Source organism: Lepisma saccharinum, chromosome 16 (assembly GCF_977018435.1).
Source record: "Lepisma saccharinum chromosome 16, izLepSacc3.1, whole genome shotgun sequence".
Taxonomy (NCBI): domain Eukaryota; kingdom Metazoa; phylum Arthropoda; class Insecta; order Zygentoma; family Lepismatidae; genus Lepisma; species Lepisma saccharinum.
Genome location: NC_139244.1, coordinates 35,135,205 through 35,153,297, shown reverse-complemented (window position 1 = coordinate 35,153,297; position 18,093 = coordinate 35,135,205). Strand labels below are relative to the sequence as shown.

The 18,093-nt window shown below is 36.0% G+C and overlaps 1 protein-coding gene across 1 annotated transcript; it reads right to left on the bottom strand.

Annotated features, from left to right (window-relative positions):
• Window positions 1-360: 360 nt before the first annotated feature.
• Window positions 361-18,072, bottom strand: LOC146000389 (uncharacterized protein C14orf119 homolog). Its single transcript, XM_083137972.1, has 3 exons — window positions 17,966-18,072; window positions 8,742-8,898; window positions 361-6,061 (listed from the first exon to the last, which is right to left on the bottom strand). The coding sequence occupies exon 3, from the start codon at window positions 5,812-5,814 to the stop codon at window positions 5,395-5,397; it is 420 nt and encodes a 139-aa protein (XP_082994098.1). The 5' UTR covers window positions 5,815-6,061; window positions 8,742-8,898; window positions 17,966-18,072; the 3' UTR covers window positions 361-5,394.
• Between the last annotated feature and the right edge of the window lie 21 nt (window positions 18,073-18,093).

The following is an 18,093-nucleotide window of genomic DNA, read 5'->3' as shown; positions in this document are numbered from 1 at the left end:
CCCAAATAAAATACATAAAAATTACACACAGTGTTGAACCTAGGAAACATCTGCTTCATGAGCTGATATTTGTCAGACAGGCTGAAAGTTCCAGGATGAATTATAAAATTCGCATGCATGCATGGGCATGGCCATTACTCCACCCTCAGCTAGGAGGCTACAAGATGACACTGCGCTGCAAGCTGCAAGGAGAGGCAAGTCCTGATGAATGATACGCAGGTAGAACAGGTCTACTCAAGCAGATCAAACCTGTCTATGCAGACCTCTACTAACTAGGATATAAAAAAGAGGTTCTACTCTATAACAGGGTCCCAGCAATCTACTACTTCTTAAGAACATAACAACACAATGAAATCAATATTAATGGAATGTATTTTAAATGGAAAAAAATATTCAACATAAGAAACCAAAGTTCCAAATACAAACTTTTTTCAAACACCATTAATGTGAATAGTACATGGAATGCAAAATTGCACAATTAATATAAAAGTGCTTTTAATATTTCTTACATTTAAAATGAGAATAAAATACATGGAAATTAAACAATTTAGTCATCAGTCTTTCACATTATTATAGCTCTTTGTATTATGAATTATTTCCATAATAGCAACCATCAGTATGAATAGGTCTTTTGAAAAATCTAATTGATAGATAGGCCTATAAATAACTAACTCCAAGAATAAAATAGTAAAGAAACATAGCTTGCTGTACAGCTACTATTTACTCACTATCCATTTTCCTTTTTATATTGCCAAGCTATAATCAATTACATGTAAATCAAGTAATTTCTAATGACCGTGCATCAAGCTCCTTCACTCTTGCTAGATTTATATATTAAACATCATCAAATGCTTTCAACTCTGAGTATATTAGTTTCGGCAAGAGAAAATTTTGTTATATTGATACATATCTTTAATATCTGCTTACCAATATTCAAATCAAATGTCTTACATGGTTGATGAAAGTAGGAAGAAAGACAAACTTAAATTTCTAAGGAAAGAGAATAAATGTTTTACAGAATAATTTAGCTTCTTGCTGTAGCACTACCACAGCTCCTACACAATAGTAACATTTTTTTTATCTCTTAACTTTATCTGGGATTATTGTTAAATTATGCTGGCTGATCGGTATTAAATGAAACACTACTGGTGTGGTGTAACAGAAAGAAATGTTCAATATACCTCTCAAATGAAGCAGAAAGAAAAGACATAATAGTTAAAATTTTCATTTTAAAAAATGTGCACTGCTGATATTCAGATCATTTCAAATTCATATTATAATTCAAGACTTTTATTTTGTTTTCAAATTTTAAAAAAAATACCATTCCTGATCTATAACACAACTTTGCTTGATGTAGATTACAACACTACAGTCTAGTGCTTGTTACCAACATTTTAATGTTCCTTTCACAGTAATCTTGGAAGATCAAAAGGGAAGAAATATCATGGAGCATGTAGTACACAAACAAAACGTAAAGAGTGTAGTTGCATTGTAAATATGCAGTCTAAACAATAGAACTTGCATTTGACACACCTCAGACAAGAAAGGAAGAGACCCTTCAGAATTAACAGGTTCAAAACAAATGAAAAAAAAAAACATAGGTAAAGTGTTTTATGTGTGAGATTACAAAGGTTAATGATATGAAACTCTTTTTTGATGGCAAATACTGATCCAAAAGAACTTTTACGTCACACACGGTGGTTTTGTGGTATTCAGGTAAAATGTGAAAAAAAAAATGTATATTACATATATTAACAGAAGGAAATTTGTTCCCATTATTCAAGAGGAAAGCCTTCAAACTATTATTAAAATCGTCATAGAACAGTCTTTACTCTGTTGTTTTTTGTTCATGATTAAGTTCATTCCTCACATTGCAAACATTTTTGCAATGGAGTAATAATTTTCACCAGAATCTGGCAACACTTCGTGGAAGTTATTGTGCCATACTTAAGTAGATTCCAGCCTATCCGTGTGAAACCCAAAGTTTGGATGTCTTAAGAAGGGGAGATGGGGGATAATTTCAAATCCTAAATAAGCATGTTCAAAACACCTTGAGTAACATGTAGGGTTCATATGGAGGAAGAAGAGAAAGGCCTATTTACTCCAATTATTTAAAAAAATGTCAAGAAACAGAAGATAAATTGTTTTACAAAGTGTTGCAGCATGCTTGTACATAAAACAAAGCTTCATGATAGATAAAAAAAAATGATTAAATACACAATCGAATTCAGCATGAAAAGCTATACAAGAAACGCCCTCTCTCTTCTGTGTAACAAAAATTGCATTGACAAATATGACTGACTATAAAGGCATGATTAATTATTGTACCTACTTGTATTTGACACAGGTCATACAGTCTGATGAATTTAGCATTCTAATATAAACAACTGAATATTTTAAGTAGAACTTAAAAAAAAAGTGTGTCAAATGTTACAGACTCATTTAGGGGTAATTATTGAAATAAATTATACAATTTAATTTTCTTCTGGTGCAGCAATAGAATGTAGTGCAAATATTGTAACTTACTGGGTAGTTATGGGAAAATTGCAGCTAGAGACAATCGACAAATACTGCTGAGCATAAAAACATCCAACTGTTCCAATGTTCACCTTATCTACCAAGAGAAAGTAAACTGTCCTTGATCACCTCTCCAGTTTTGGCACCCAATTGCTGCTACCGTTTGTCCTAATGTGATTCATATAAACAATACCAGGCACCGAGTGACAACATGAAATTCATGTTGTAGATGCACTGAAATACCCATTTGTAAAATATGGATATTTTACAAATGCATACTTTAATGCACCTACAATTGTCACATACATAAAAGTGACCTTATTTTTGTTATTTGACAGCAGAACACAATGGACATATTATTCGTCAAGATTTTTAAATTTAGAAATGTGTTCATCTTTTATATGGTGTCATGCAGATTCAATGTTTGTTTCTACACTTTTTGTTGATAGAACCAGGAAAAGGCAAACTGGACGGAGATGTACTCCACTACCCTCAGAACATTCGCCATGCAGCGTGGAAAAACATACACCTCTCTGTCACAATCCTTTTTCTAACCTCTTCCTATCCCCTGCAGATGTGCATATGAGTTGAAAAAAATGCAGAAAACTTTGGCATACAGAAATTGAAATCAATGACTATGCAAGGTTGGAACCTGGGACCCAAGCAATATTAAAAAGTTGCCTAACTTTTTCATGTTTTTTTTCACGTTCACAAGGTAACACTATAAATATCTTGTCTTTATAAATGATTAATTTACCTAACCATGAGTGGAACTTTTGACACACACTTTGTAGTAATAATATACTCTCTCATTACACCACATGTTATTATTACTTCATTGATTCATTTCATATATATATATATATATCAAGTTTTGGTCCACCATTAATAAGTATAAGACTCTATAAAGTGCAACACAAGAGCACTTATTATATCAAATAAATGTTTATCACATTCACTCATTTTACTGGAATGCACAAAACACATTGTTCATATCCACAACAAACTCAAGGCTATAAATATTAAGCTGTTATGTATGAGTATCTTTACAAAATTGGCGGGAAAGGTAATACACTCGTACATATGACTAGCACAATCTACTATAACACACAGAGATTCTACTCAATACAATTTCATGATGAATATTCATTAAGATATAAAAATACCAAAGACATATAGCACTGCACTCATACTATACATTTATATCTAATACAAATATATAACAAAAAAATATGCTCGCTCATAAATGTTTTTACTTTAGCTAATATAATTTTGAATACATAAACAGCTACCATTATCTCAACTAATACCTGAAACAAATAGTGTACCACATACTCTGGTGTGTTAGAAAACTGAGTATACAGAAGTTGGAAATATATATATATTTTTTTTTTTCACAAGTAGTTGCAAGAGGAATATGTGGAGAGATTAAAGAACATGGGTTTAGGATTAAGGTAAGAGAGAGATTTGAACTGGACAGAACTTCGTTAGGGCTGAGAGAGAAAGGTTGAGAAAAATGCAATAAAACATAATAGATTAAATGGAAGTTTGAAAATCACATAAGAAAATAAATTCAAATTAGATACCATAACATAATTTCAATGCCGGTTCTTCTATATGGTAGCGAATGTTGGACTCTTCGTCAACATGATTAAACTAGAATTGTTCACAAATGAGATTTTCACAGTCCTTACGTGGAGTAACTTTACGAAACAAAATTAAAGTGAAGATATCTGAAAAAAATACAAGGTTGAAGCAACAGTGGAAGAAATTTAAAAATATCAGTTAAACTGGAATCAACATGTTCTGGAGTGCCAGAAAATATAATATAAATATTCTAGAAGGCAGTTTCCCTCAAAAATTATTAAATTACATATCGTCAATGGAATGATCAATTATTGTAGTCACAGAATGTACTCTGGTTACCCAAATCTGCAAGAGGCAGAAGAAGACGAAGACAATGTAGGTAAATATTTTCCTAACAAACCACTGAAACATGCTTTGTGATTTTTGATTGATTTGCTTTATTTTGCTTTGCTTCTTGTGCCACTTTTGGTGAATTTGCAAAGACGGGGATAAGTGATGGTATGATGTAATTGATAAATGGACACAAACATCTACAGCCAGGCTTGGATTTGAAACCAGATCCCTGGCATTGTAGCATGATGTGCTAACCACTCCACCAGGGGGGGGGGCGTTTGTTATTTTACACAAGAACTACTTCTCTTTTCTCCATACAGTCAAGCTTTTGCAGAAACAAGAGATAGTTCCTACAGACCATTTAGTACATCCAATTTGATTGAAATTACAAACTACAAATGCAGCTTCATGCTGGGTTTAGGAAAACATTTATTGGTATTGTAGTGAACCCAACATCACTCTTTCAGCCCTTGCAAAATTCCATGCAGTCCACAACTTTCACCCTTGTCCTACCACACATTCATTACTTGCATCATTCTGTATTTCAACTCGTGCTGACATTTTTATTTCCTTCTTTCCATACTCTGCATTGTCTAACACACCATAATATAATATAAATAATTGAAAATATGAATAGAATATATCGTAGATCACTCTACATAAATATATTATATGTATTTGATTTTTTTGTCATTCCCAAATATATAAATCATCTCTCAAGTTTGTCTATTTCATAATAATTAGTATTAACTTCATTGGTAATCTATGTCATGACAATTTAAAGCTCTTTTCTTTTACACCGTCGAAAGTCTCAACAATGAAAAAAAAATCAGTCTTCTTTCAGTGTTAAGGAACAAAGATAACCCAACTACCTTTCTTGTCATGAACAAGACCCAATATCTACACTACACCTAAGACATCTATCAATACGACAGAAGAGAAAATCTTCTGCTGTCTTCATATAACTTCTTCTATCTCACCATCATCATCTTTCAAAGATTCCTCCGATTCGGTAATGGGTCTTACCGGTTCCAGATCTTCTGATCCTGTCACGGTTCGAATTTCTTCCTCGAACTTGTTGACAAATGTTGGATCAAGATCACGGAGTTGTTTCATCAGCTGTTCTCTCTCCTCCGATCCCCAGTTCTCAAACCACTCATGGAACAACTTAATACGACACTGGAAGAGACTAGGCGGTCGTTCTTGACAACTCGTTGTCTCCATCCCAGCAACTACACCATTAATGTAGCCAGAAGGGGCAAATTTCTGAGCTAGGATGGGCAGGAAATCTCCTCGTTGCATTTCACTCCATTCCTCAAACCAAAGAACTATGTATCGTAGCTGCGCTTGAACTGTGTAGCCGGAATTGGATGCCATTGTTTACAAATTAATGTTTCCAGTACAAAATGCAAATGGAATCTCTCAAAACCTATAGACCATGCACCAAGTTGATATTTGGAATGTGTAATTGGAAATTTCTCACAAATGCAGGATCCTTCACTGCCAGCTTGGCTAGAAATTCATTTAGCTGAGTGGCTGACCATGAGCCACACCACTTTGAACACAAACGAAGCTGAGCATGGAAGACAGTTGGAGATGTTTGCAGAGACAAGAGCTTCACAGACTGAAAATAAATGTATTATACATTTAGTATATGCAGATTGTACAAAAGTATAGTGAAATGTCGGTTTTACATTTTCCTGCATTATACATTCAATCTTGATGGTCACAACATAGCAAAATGTTATAAAATTTTCCTGTATTTTAAGTTTTCTTCACCTTAGTCTCCTGAAAAATGTAAAATCGAGGTTCCACTGTATTAAGAAATGAAAAATATTCAACAATATTTAAAGACAAATTTTGGATGAAAATTCGCTAGGAAAGGCCAGTTACACATTAACTCTTTCGCTTCTATAAGCGAACTTCAGTCGATTTTTTCAATATGGGAAAGTTACGAAACACAACTGCAGTCGATTTCAAATATTCTTGTCACTGGATGTCGAGCGAAGTTGACCTGTAAGAAAAATCGTTACCAGAACATCCTGCCACCTAGTGTGTGGCATTTCTACTTTTTTCCAAAGAAATAAATTGCTTTGTTCTGAACAAATGAAAAACATGTAATGACATGTGTATGTAAACAACAATGGCAACAAGGATGATTTATTCACTCAGTTGCTTGCACAAGATTTTCGAAAGAGGGTGGGGGTATATTTTGCTATTTTTCCTGTTTTTGACATTCTCTTTCATTAGAAATACTGGATCAAAAGGAAGGGTTATGACCCCTACCAACTCCCCCTCCATTTCCTTTGGGCATGCCACTGTACATGAACAATGAAAATCTAACACCAAAGGTGTCTCCCAGTTATGGCCCCTTGTTCAATGAATAGTGGTAAAATTCATATCAATACAATAGAATACCCTTTTTTCTTTTTACAAATTTATGCAATTCTGAAAATTTCCCCAAATAACTACACAGCAAATCCAAATATAGTGTATTAATAAAATAAGGTGGAACATGTAACCAAGTTGTGTTGAGCTTGGTAGACCCATGCTCACATCAGCTGTGAACAAAAAATATGAAATATACCCATCTACACAAGGACTCACATAGCAATGCTGTAGCTGCCAGAAATTCAAAGCTAAGAAAATCTATTGCGATACCACTAGAAAAAGACAGTCCACACTAGAATAAAAATAGAGTGGTGTTAATACTGGCCTCGTACACATTGTGCCAAAAAACTAGAAGCACAACGTTATTACATGTAAAATGTGATATGTTTTTGTGGACTCTTCAGGTTCATGATGAGGCCTGTCAGTGGTTAGCACAGCATGATACAATGCCAGATGGCCCAGGTTCAAATCCTGGCATGGGTGTTCTTTGTGAGTGTCCCTTCATCTATTTAATCATCCTCATCATCGCCATTAGGCAAAAGTGGCAGAAAAGTAATGCTAAATAACAAAAATCAAATCAAATTACTTGGCTGTTCATTCTATGGTTGGTAAGGGAGATTGATATTTGGATGTCTTCGAGGTAAGGGAGATTGATATTTGGGTGTCTTCGAAAGGGTCCCGGGATCGATCCCCAGCCTGGTCGAGAATGTTTTTTGTGAGTGTCCCTTCATAAATCGCATCATATCATCACTCATCTTTGTGATTAGACAAAAATGGGAAGGAAAGCAAAGTAAAATAAAAACCAAATCAATCAGTGAAGTGTGATTCTTCAAATACTGATGTCGAGCTGATTTGAACAACTTCCATTTAAAAATTTTGGAATAGGTTTCATTCACATGAACTGACTGGATTCTTCTCATCAAACAGTTGCAATCACCACCAAGAACATGCACTTGTCCCACTTAATCTACGTTAAGAAGAAGCACTTCAGCCTTTCCTATCTGCTTTCCAACTCTTATGGAGATGTGATCAACAAGTGAATAGCTGTGACCACAGAAAGAATGAAGCATTTTTCTTTCTACATTTTTTCTACATGATAACATAGCCAGCTCACAAAATTTAAAAGTTGAAGACTTTGAAAGAGGTAGTAACAGGATTGTCTAGAAAGCTAGAAATCAATGGTGATGGGATTGGATGTGCTGATCACATGTCACCTAAGAAACAGATGCTTGGTAGACTTTTGTTCTCAAAGAGTTGTTGCACCAAGGACCTTTATGTGTTAGTTAAATTATTTATATAATTTTCATGAAATATAAAAATAGTGGAAAAGACTAGCCAAGCTACCAAAATTTATGTCATATCTCATATACATGCAGGCTGTCCACATGAAATATCCCCGATTTCAATTCAAATTACAATTGTGAGGAAACTACTCGACATAGCCTTGTAGTTTGGGGCACCATGTAAAGCATCTTTTTTTTTGTGGGCTACTTTCGTAACCCTTAAAATGTGTACTAGATCCTGACCCATGTGCGCATCAGCACATCAGGGGTGAAAGAGTGGCTAGGAACTTGTCACACCAAAGCCTCAATTGTCTTTACATCTGGTGGCTCCCATTCAAATGCACATCTGAAATGTCTTTGGACTGAAATTGGTGATTTTGTTTCCGACAGCCACACCATGCGCTGCATTCTCTCTCTCTTGTGCCGTTGTCATCATTGCTAATTACTCAGCCCAAAAAAAGAGGAAATAAAATGTCTTGAGTAGCTTTACGAGATGCCGCAAACTGCAAGGCTCTACGTCATATAGTTAGTTTCCTCATAATTGTAATTTTAAATGAGGGAGGTTTCATGTGGACACCCTGTACAAACTTTTACACAATTTCAAAATATACATATGAAAAATGCTGGTACCTCATTCAAAGAATCCTCAGTAGCCTCGCAGCAAACTACATCCAGGAGACAATTAAGGAATGCTTGTTTCTTCTCTTCTTCCCAAGAACTGAACCAACTAATGATACACCGTTGCTCTTCTTCAACGCATTTCACTGACATGGCATCATGAATCACCCTACAACAAATGCACACAGTTAGATACAGTGTAAATAAGATAAGACCATATGAGGAAGAACATGTGAACTTATGTTACATAACATAGAGTACATTGCATAATACTTTCAGGCAACAAGGTATGAAGAAATCCCCAGCATTCACCTTCACTTCAAGCACTGATTATAATGACAATAATTCTTAAAGTATAGACACATAGTAGTTAGAGTCCCATTTTAAAATGTAGGTCCAGTCCCAATTAGCCTGTGTGTGTATGAAGTAGACTTTTGAACTCAATCTTTATTAGTACAGCACATTCGGTTTAGCCTGAGCTCTCGCATGCGCAAAGCAGGAAATGTTTGTCGTCTGCAGAAGATGTCACGTGACTCATAGGAGCAGTGTTGAAATTCGCGCAAGTTACAATTCCACTAGACATGAAACTGGCAAAGGCTATGTGCTATGTTGCCATGTCATTAAGAAAAAAAAATATTTACAAATCTAAAGTAGGACACTGTCCTTCAGCATCGTCAAATTCGTGAATTGTTCTACGAATAGCACACTTGTCAAATTGGTCCACATCAAGTTCTTTCTTCTGCATGGTTTGTACTAATCCTTTCCCAGTTACCGTGTTGTGATCATTTTCGTTTAAGATGAGTTTCAAAGTACTTAATGGCACACCAGTAGCCACGAAAACATGCCATTGCACTTGTTTAACATTCAACGCAAGACCACTGTCATCTTCTTCCTTCATAAACTTCTGCACGTTGAGATAATTTCTCTACTCTGACCGTGAATCACTTTGCTTTCCTCAATATTCTTTCCAGTTTTCATCTCAGCTTCCATTGAATTAAAACATCCTAAGCAACACAGGTCAACAATCACCTTACTCGTGCTAACACGATCTGCCCCCTCCCCCATGGAGAAGAAAGGAAGGATGCCTCTTTCGTCGAGGGGGCTTAATCAATGGGGGTTTCACCGACACAAAGAATCCTGTTATTCATTTCCTTCAACTATCACCTTCTCAAACTGTCGTTTTAAAAAACAAAAACTAAATACAGACACCAGTAAGTACCGAATACCCCTTGAAGTCAGGTTATGGATATAGGTAATTGTTAAGGCAGTTAGCAACTCTGATCTCAGTGGAACTCTCGCATCGTCACGCTGATGGCAGGCTAAACTGAATGGCCTGTACTGTCTTTCAAAGCTGTATGTTCCCAACCTAATCTCGGCGGAAATAAATAACCCTCATTGGCCGATACCACCAGTCACACAAAAGACTGACACAGAAGGGAAGAGGACAAGAAGAAATTGCTGAATCCCCTTCCCACTTGAACGTAGATAAAACAAAGTTAATTTCACAGTGACCTTCATCCCTCTTTTCCAAGAACTTCACAACTACCTGACCAGGCATCAACATGGTGGGTGGTTTAAAAACATCCACCTATCTTACCACCACTAGCTTCAAGCATAAATTGGCAATGAATGGTTTATTTTTCACAACGTTAACTAAGCAGTTACATGCCTTCACAGTCACGTTTGGGTTCAGCTTTCACTTACCCATGCGTTTGATCTTGCCATCTGCTTCCCAAGAGGGTGGGGTTTTATCCAGTGTTTCTAGGAAAATCTATGGAACTTCCTGTGCTGGTCTCCCAATGTCACAAGGAAGGGTGAACGAACTTTTAAAAAGGACAAATGTTGAGAAGAGCTGTTGCCTTTGGCAGCTTTCCTAGCCACTGAAAATATTTGGTATCGGTACAAGAAAATCAACCGATACTCACCGATGCCAATACCGATACATCAGTTTCGGCTCAGCCCTAGAATACACCTCTAGTGATTTAGTAGAATTCTCAACCAGCGAGTGTGGGTGATGAGATCAGCTGCTTGCATTGTTCTAGTGTTCCCGCGATGACAAAAGTGCAGCATTGTCAAAAGATACGAGACAAGCGTAAGAGAGAAGAGAAAACAAATAACTGTGTGCTTTAGTTCGTGAATTTGTAAGGAGCAAAACTTGGCTTCAATTGATGTTTTAAGACCACTTTATACACAGATAGGCTAATCAGAACTGGACCTACAGTTTCAAGTGGGATCCGAAACACTCTGCAATGTACCTCCACCAGGTATGGGACCCAGGACCCCTCGATTACAGCAAAAATTGGTTAAGATGTAAGATGGTACTAGGTAGATTTTTCTGTCCATTACACTTTTACATGTACGTTGCACATGTCAACGGGAACTAGACTTGGACAAGACACGACTAAAATGTGAGGAATAGAAGTTCTAAACAATGAATAATGTTACCATTGCATGCTAACAATGGGGACTGGGTCTACAGTTTAAATGGATCTACCAGGATCCCTTGAATACAATGTGAAAGTGTTAACTACAGAGTGATCACAAAGTCCCATTACCCCCTATCGCGTGTCCACATCTTCATAGATGGTTGCATTGTATTAATGTGAGATCATGGCAGAGGACAACTCGGAGGTAGTGTGACTATTCGTTATGATTTAGTCATTAGTGTCTGTGTGTACACCATCATTTTCATAACAGAGTATGATTCTCCGCCATGTACGATGGGAAATTCTCCTCTACTTGGACTCATCAGCCATGATTTAGATGTAGATCCTGCAACAATAATCATTAACATCTATGTAATACATAGGGGGTAGTGGGACTTTGTGCTCACTAACATGTATGTAATACATAGGGGGTAATGGGACTTTGTGATCACTCTGTACAATACGATAAATTTGCAAGACATTTAACATCAATATTTTTTCTATAAAAAAATTATACTCATTATCGGAAGATTAAATAGCATACTTGAAGATGACACAAAAGGAAAAAAATGAACAATGGAAATTGTCCCTTCAAGATTGCATGTCAAAATTATGAATAACCTTCATTCTATCCTGTATCCATTCAGGTTCAGTCAAAATTGTCATTTACGTTGCCAAGGCAAAGATTCATGGATTCTCTACGTCTAAAACATGGTAAGGATATCCCAAAAAGTAAGTAGCTTCACCACTTGAGGGTAGTCACTCCAATTGTATAAACAGAAATCACTTTGTTGCTCCATCATTAATTTATCTCATGAATCAATTATATTAACACCATTTTTAATAGATTTTGAAATGTTTTCACAATACTTTGGTATAGTATTCTAAAATGGTTAACCTTATTTTGATAACAGTTTCATTGTAATCAAGGAATTCCAGGCTTGATACTCAGTGGAGGCACATAGTGCTTCCGATCATATTTTGAACTGTAGGTTCTGTCCCAATTTGCCTATTTGTACATTTGCTGGCAGCTTCATTGCAGAAAAAAATTAAAATATGTATGTTGGCTTTGCAATAATTTAGTAAGAAACTTTATGGCTTAATTTCAAATACATTATAAGAGAATATCATTACCATATGGAAACATAATGGATAATGCATTTTGCACATGATTCAGGAATTCGTGATAGCACAAGTTATTTCATTTGAACATAGCTATTGTGTCAGTCCTAGCCAGGGCTGGATTAACCTATGGGTAACGGGGGCAATTGCCCCAGGGCCCCCACCAAAAGGAAGTTGTGAAGGTCCTCCACCAAAAAAATATTTTAACCAGTTGGCTATGCTTGTGAAAAATTTTGTATTTTAAGAATCAAAAAAACTTCAATATTGTCGTAGGTCTACACTCTTCTGGATCCAATTGTAGCACAGCTCTCAGTCGATCTGTTTGTAGATATCTCAAGCTCAGTATACTTTATACCATGGATTGGTTTGGCTGTGGTGTTGAAATAAGACACACTTATTCAAACAATCAATTCTCAGATACAATTAATATAATAAATAATCCTACGAGGTACATAACTTTCTTTCGTTAATAACATCGCATTAAAACTGTGAGTTCTAAGCAGTAGCAATGTCAAACATCAGGAAGACATCCCAATGGAACTGTCCATGTATAATATTGTACGTAAGGACAGTATCATTCCGCAGTACATTTCCCAATGTCGAAATTCTCTTTAGAATGTATTTGGTCTTAATTGTAACAAACTGCAGCAGAGAAAGATCTTTCCCAAAAAATGAAATTAGTGAAAAACAGGCTTCGTGCTGCCATGGGACAGGATCGCCCATCCAATCTTTAAGCATTGAACATGAACTTCTTCATGTATAGTAGATGTGTCTATTATAAGTGTTAACCCTTTCTTGAAGAAAGTGTAATTACTACAATTTCCACAATGAACCTGTCGGTAATTGTCCAGTAGATGGACCATGCATATGTAGCGACATATTTACCCTTAATTGTAAATAATATCATTTATAATAAATTATGTACGTCAGTGAAGATATAGTACAAGCAACGCAAGCACTGCTTGCACTATTAGAATATTATGATGTACTTAATGTATTAGCCCTATTTAGTTTTCATCGCACTCGATTTGGCAACTTTTTACGGCCACAAACTCCCTCAGCAGCTCCGAAGCAAGCACCAGACTCAAGGCTTGCGTTTGCTGAATGATACAACCAATGCACCCAAAGGATCACATGGCAAAGCGTGAAATCTTATTGGAGAAACGTGCCTCAATCCTCACAGAAAAGCTGAGCCTTCAGTGCTTCTCAGAAAGCAACCGAAAGCAGAAGGAGAGATTGCCAGTAACCAATGCGTGTCTTCCTGCACGCGTAGACAAGATCGCAAGGATAATATTAATTATTAATCATAAAATAACTGAAAAAAACTATTATCATTGCTCTAAAATCCATATAGGTTACAAAAATTACAACTTATTTTGTATTTTGCGAATTTTAAAATGCGTCAAAAATTTAACAGGTTGGGTCCGAGATGGTAAGGGCGAGCGTTTGTTTCCGGGAAGAGGAATGTCTGCAGTCTTCACCCTGCGACCAGCTCGAATTACGCCACAAGCACAGGAGTGTTGACAGCTACAGTGTTGGCAACTGTCAAATTATTTACACGGTAATTCAAGTGAACTGTTTAACAAATTTTACAAGTAAATTCAATAAAATGATGACTTTTGAATAGAACTTTTGGGTGGAAAAGAAAGTACCTGAAAAAAGAACTATCTTCTGACATTTGTAAACAGTACAAACGTAAATCGTATACATTGCACACATTAAGAAGATAAGAACATTTTGTATTATGGCACTTAATTACTTGAATATTGTATAAATACTCTTCTGTTGTGATGATTTTGATTCCACAGCGTGATTTCTATCTCCAAATTGATATATCTTCTCCCGTGAGCGATAAAATTAAGGACATAGTTTGGTATCACTCTCTGTCCTTTCAGAGCTTTCCAAAGTGATCTTGTTTGGATGCTGTTGGAGAAAGAGTTTGCAAGGAAGTGTGTGTTTGTTGCTGTGAATTAATCAAAACTCACATAAATTTTGGAACGGTCGATACGGCGAAGTGCGGGTGTCTTACTGTTTGCTTGAGATAGGCTGATGAGGACTGGCCCTACAATTTAAAGTGGGATCCAAACTACCGTGCAGTGTCTCAACCGGGTATCGAACCCAGGACCCATTGACTACAAGTTGATGCCATTACCACTACGCCATCGAGGAGACCTCAGGGGGGGGATTATTTTGCAATTAAAATGGGGAGGGGGGTATGCGACACTTTCAGGAGTTCGGAATTTATTGTGGGGAGTAAATCGTCCATGCATGTGTGTCTGTGCTTGAATCGAAATCTTAATGTTTATCCTCTGTGTCAGAGGCGCTTACTTAAAATACATTTGGGGGGAAGGGGCAAGATTGGAATCAACAATATATTATATATGTAAATATATATCATTGCTGTCCCTCTACGTGAGTTTGGGGAGTGGCAAAAAGTGTTACAAAGTGACTCCAAATGCGGTTATTAGAGAGCCCACAAATTCTCAATTACAATCACGGAGCGTAAAATAAACAAACGCGTGCCAACGTTTTGTCATATTATGCCCATATTATAAACAATGCACAAATAAGGGTAATCAATGAATAGGAAATTCCATACCACTTTCATCATATACGGTACATTCGTTTGAAATTAAATATGATTTGATTGATTGATTTGCTTTATTTTACTTCGCCTTTAGTGCTACTTTTGTCTAATTTGCGAAAATGGGAATGGGTGATGACATGATGAAATTGATGAATGGACACTCACAAACATACATGCCAAGGCCAGGATTCGATCCCGGGACCCCTGGCGTAATAGCACGATGTGATAACCACTCCGCCATGGGGGCCGGCGAAAGTAAATATGACGATTACAAACACTATGGATTAATTCTATTACCTCTACTTTATTAGATTTTGACAAATCTAGTATTTTTTTTTTTTACTGATGAAACTAACTGAGCCAATGAGGCTACATAACTTTTACCCTCAGCCCCCTCCCTTCTGGCATGCCATTGTACTATATGCATTGCTGCACTGAACATCGCTTCGCTACTGATGTACGTGAGTACAGTCAATGCTCAGTTCTGTTTCCGTCTGAACCCCCTTAGTATTTACGATATATTGCAGTTACGGTGTTCACTCTTCATAATATACTGTAGGGTGGGTGCAGGTAAATATGAGACACATTTTAAATCTTTTATTGGAACTTTGTCTAGAACTGGTTTATTGTGATGAAATCAAAGCTATACCAACACAATTCAGGTTATACTTCCATTTTTTGTTGGCTTGTTATGATTATGTTCACCCAAAAGTCAAAAAAAAATGAAAAACACTGTCTCATTTGTAACCTCAAAAAAGATCAAATTGACACACCATGAAGGTAAGAATGAGACATGCTTATATCTCAATGGCCATGCACGGTGGAACAGTAGGAATGAACTAATGAGACAGAGCATGAAAATATGAGTCACTTGGTATATATATATATTTTTTGTAACGTGAAAACTGACAGAGTTATGGCTTCTAGAGTTAAAGCTCCAAGAAAGCCTTAGAAATGAGAAGGCCTGTAGAAACATAAAGAGACACAATGAATACTGTACGGGCCTATAATGCTACACATTAAATAAAAAATGAATGAAATAGGCAAAGTAACATAGCCTAGCCTACATTTTACAGTGTAAAGCAGTTATGTCTCACCATAAACATAGAAATAAAGCAAACTAAAATTGTGTAGCTACTACTGATAGGTCTAGTTCAGTACATAAAACATATTAGGCTATGTCCAATGCTACTATTATTAAGAAAACATGAATTGTTAGGCCTCCTCAGTAAGCTATCTTATTCATTAACACAAAAATTGAAAAAAATGAAAACATCAATTGTACAAAAAGGTTATCCCTACAGGTCTTGCAATAAACTCAAAAACAAACATTCTATACTGGTATTAACATTTCAATACAGCTCATGAATACCTAAATAAACAAGGAAAATAGGTAATTGAAACATGGTACTACTAAGAAACAATATGGTAACTCAAACAAACTGAAATACATGCTGGAAATTAACAAAACTAGGCTATGTTTCAAACACATCAATTGGCTGTGAGAATCGATATTTCACTCTGTCCCCAAAAAGTACAGTTTTTGGAACCTCCAACTTGCCAATGATATCGGAAAGGCTTGCGACTGATATGTCATTCTCGTCTACAAGAAATGTGTCTTTTGTTCCTGAATGTCTCATTCCCATTTCTGGATATAGTTTTTATCAAGAACTTCTTGCACGATACACACGTACCGAAATTCAGTACATTTTCTTTTACCACGTCTGAAGCGAACGAATATGTAGTCGCCACGTTGAAGGTTTTCTGTGCTTTCCACTGGACTTATAGTAAATTTTACTTTATTTAAGTTAAGACATCTTTAACATAATTGCAAATACATAAAAGGAAAAGAAGAAGATAGGTGAGGTAAATATCTGCTGTCTCATTTTCATCTTTGCGTATCTAATTTTGTCACCTAAATTGAAAAGTGACATAACTCATGTCACAAAGATACTTTTTACATTTTTTTTCATTGATGTTGCTCAGACCTTCAAGAAGTTATGGTTTCAATTTTGCTCCTAAAGTAATAGATGGCTGGGTACAGTGAAAGTTTGTTGTCGGAATTTGAAAGTTTTTTTTTTAAAATAACAAGGAGTTTTAGTCGAGAATCTTTTGCCAGTAAATGACTTTTTTCTCTACACTGTAATATACATATAATGAAAGACAAGATTCTATTCAACTTTTGATGATTTTTATTCAAATTTTGAAACACTGCATTAGTGCAATATTTCTCTGTCTCATTTTTACCTTCATTTTCCCATCTTATAATTACCTTCACCCACCCTATACATTTAGATGCAGAAATTTACTGCTGCTATGGCGCTACAATTTTCGTCCTGTAACTTTATTTTACTGCACTATTCTCCCTGCAAACCTCCTGCGATATGATCGATTGTGAATGACTACTGATTCTAAAATCAGGTCTACCATTTCAACTGCTGAAAATTGGTGGTTAACATATTGAGCTAATAGAGCTCCTAGTAAAAAAAAAAAAAAAAAATGGGGGGGTCCCCCACAAAACATTTTTGCCAGGGGCCTTCCCAAACCTTGATGGCCCTGGTCCTAGACCACAATAACATATATTTGGCACAGAATATGCTAAAAAAAAAATTACAGTAAGCCACCAGCTGGAGTAATTATTATCGACTTCTGGGTACCCTTGTCGATTTTCAACCTCTCTACCGTAATTGTAAATAAGGAGGATCAACAATTAACTGATGAAATAGATAATACGACAGAACCAAAACATGCATCTAAGCCTTACATTGTGTTTGAACATATGGATTCTTAGCTCGCTAGCATTACGGCTTGTTTTCCAATAGGAATGTTCATTTTTAAATTTCTTTACTTAGATAGGAAGCTCTTTGTTGTTGCTGTGGAAGGGAAGAGAAAATCTACACTCTTAAAAAAATTGAATAAGCAAAATGCTGTTAATGTGAAAATCCGGTGCCGCTACGTAATCGTATAGATTGCTATAGACACTAAATTTTACGATATTGTGTACACCAGTAAAATTTTCATTACTCCAGATAGCCTATATGATAATGCACTAGTATGTTTCAACAGCACTTATATATCCTAAAAATATACGTATTTCTTACCGCCACGTTACATTTATAAAGCCAGATTACTTTAATATTTCCTTAATGTTTCTTGCCACAGATTACAAAGCACAGATTAGGTTACAAAGGTTACATGTTCAAAACTACGCTGTGATGCGGGCGGGATC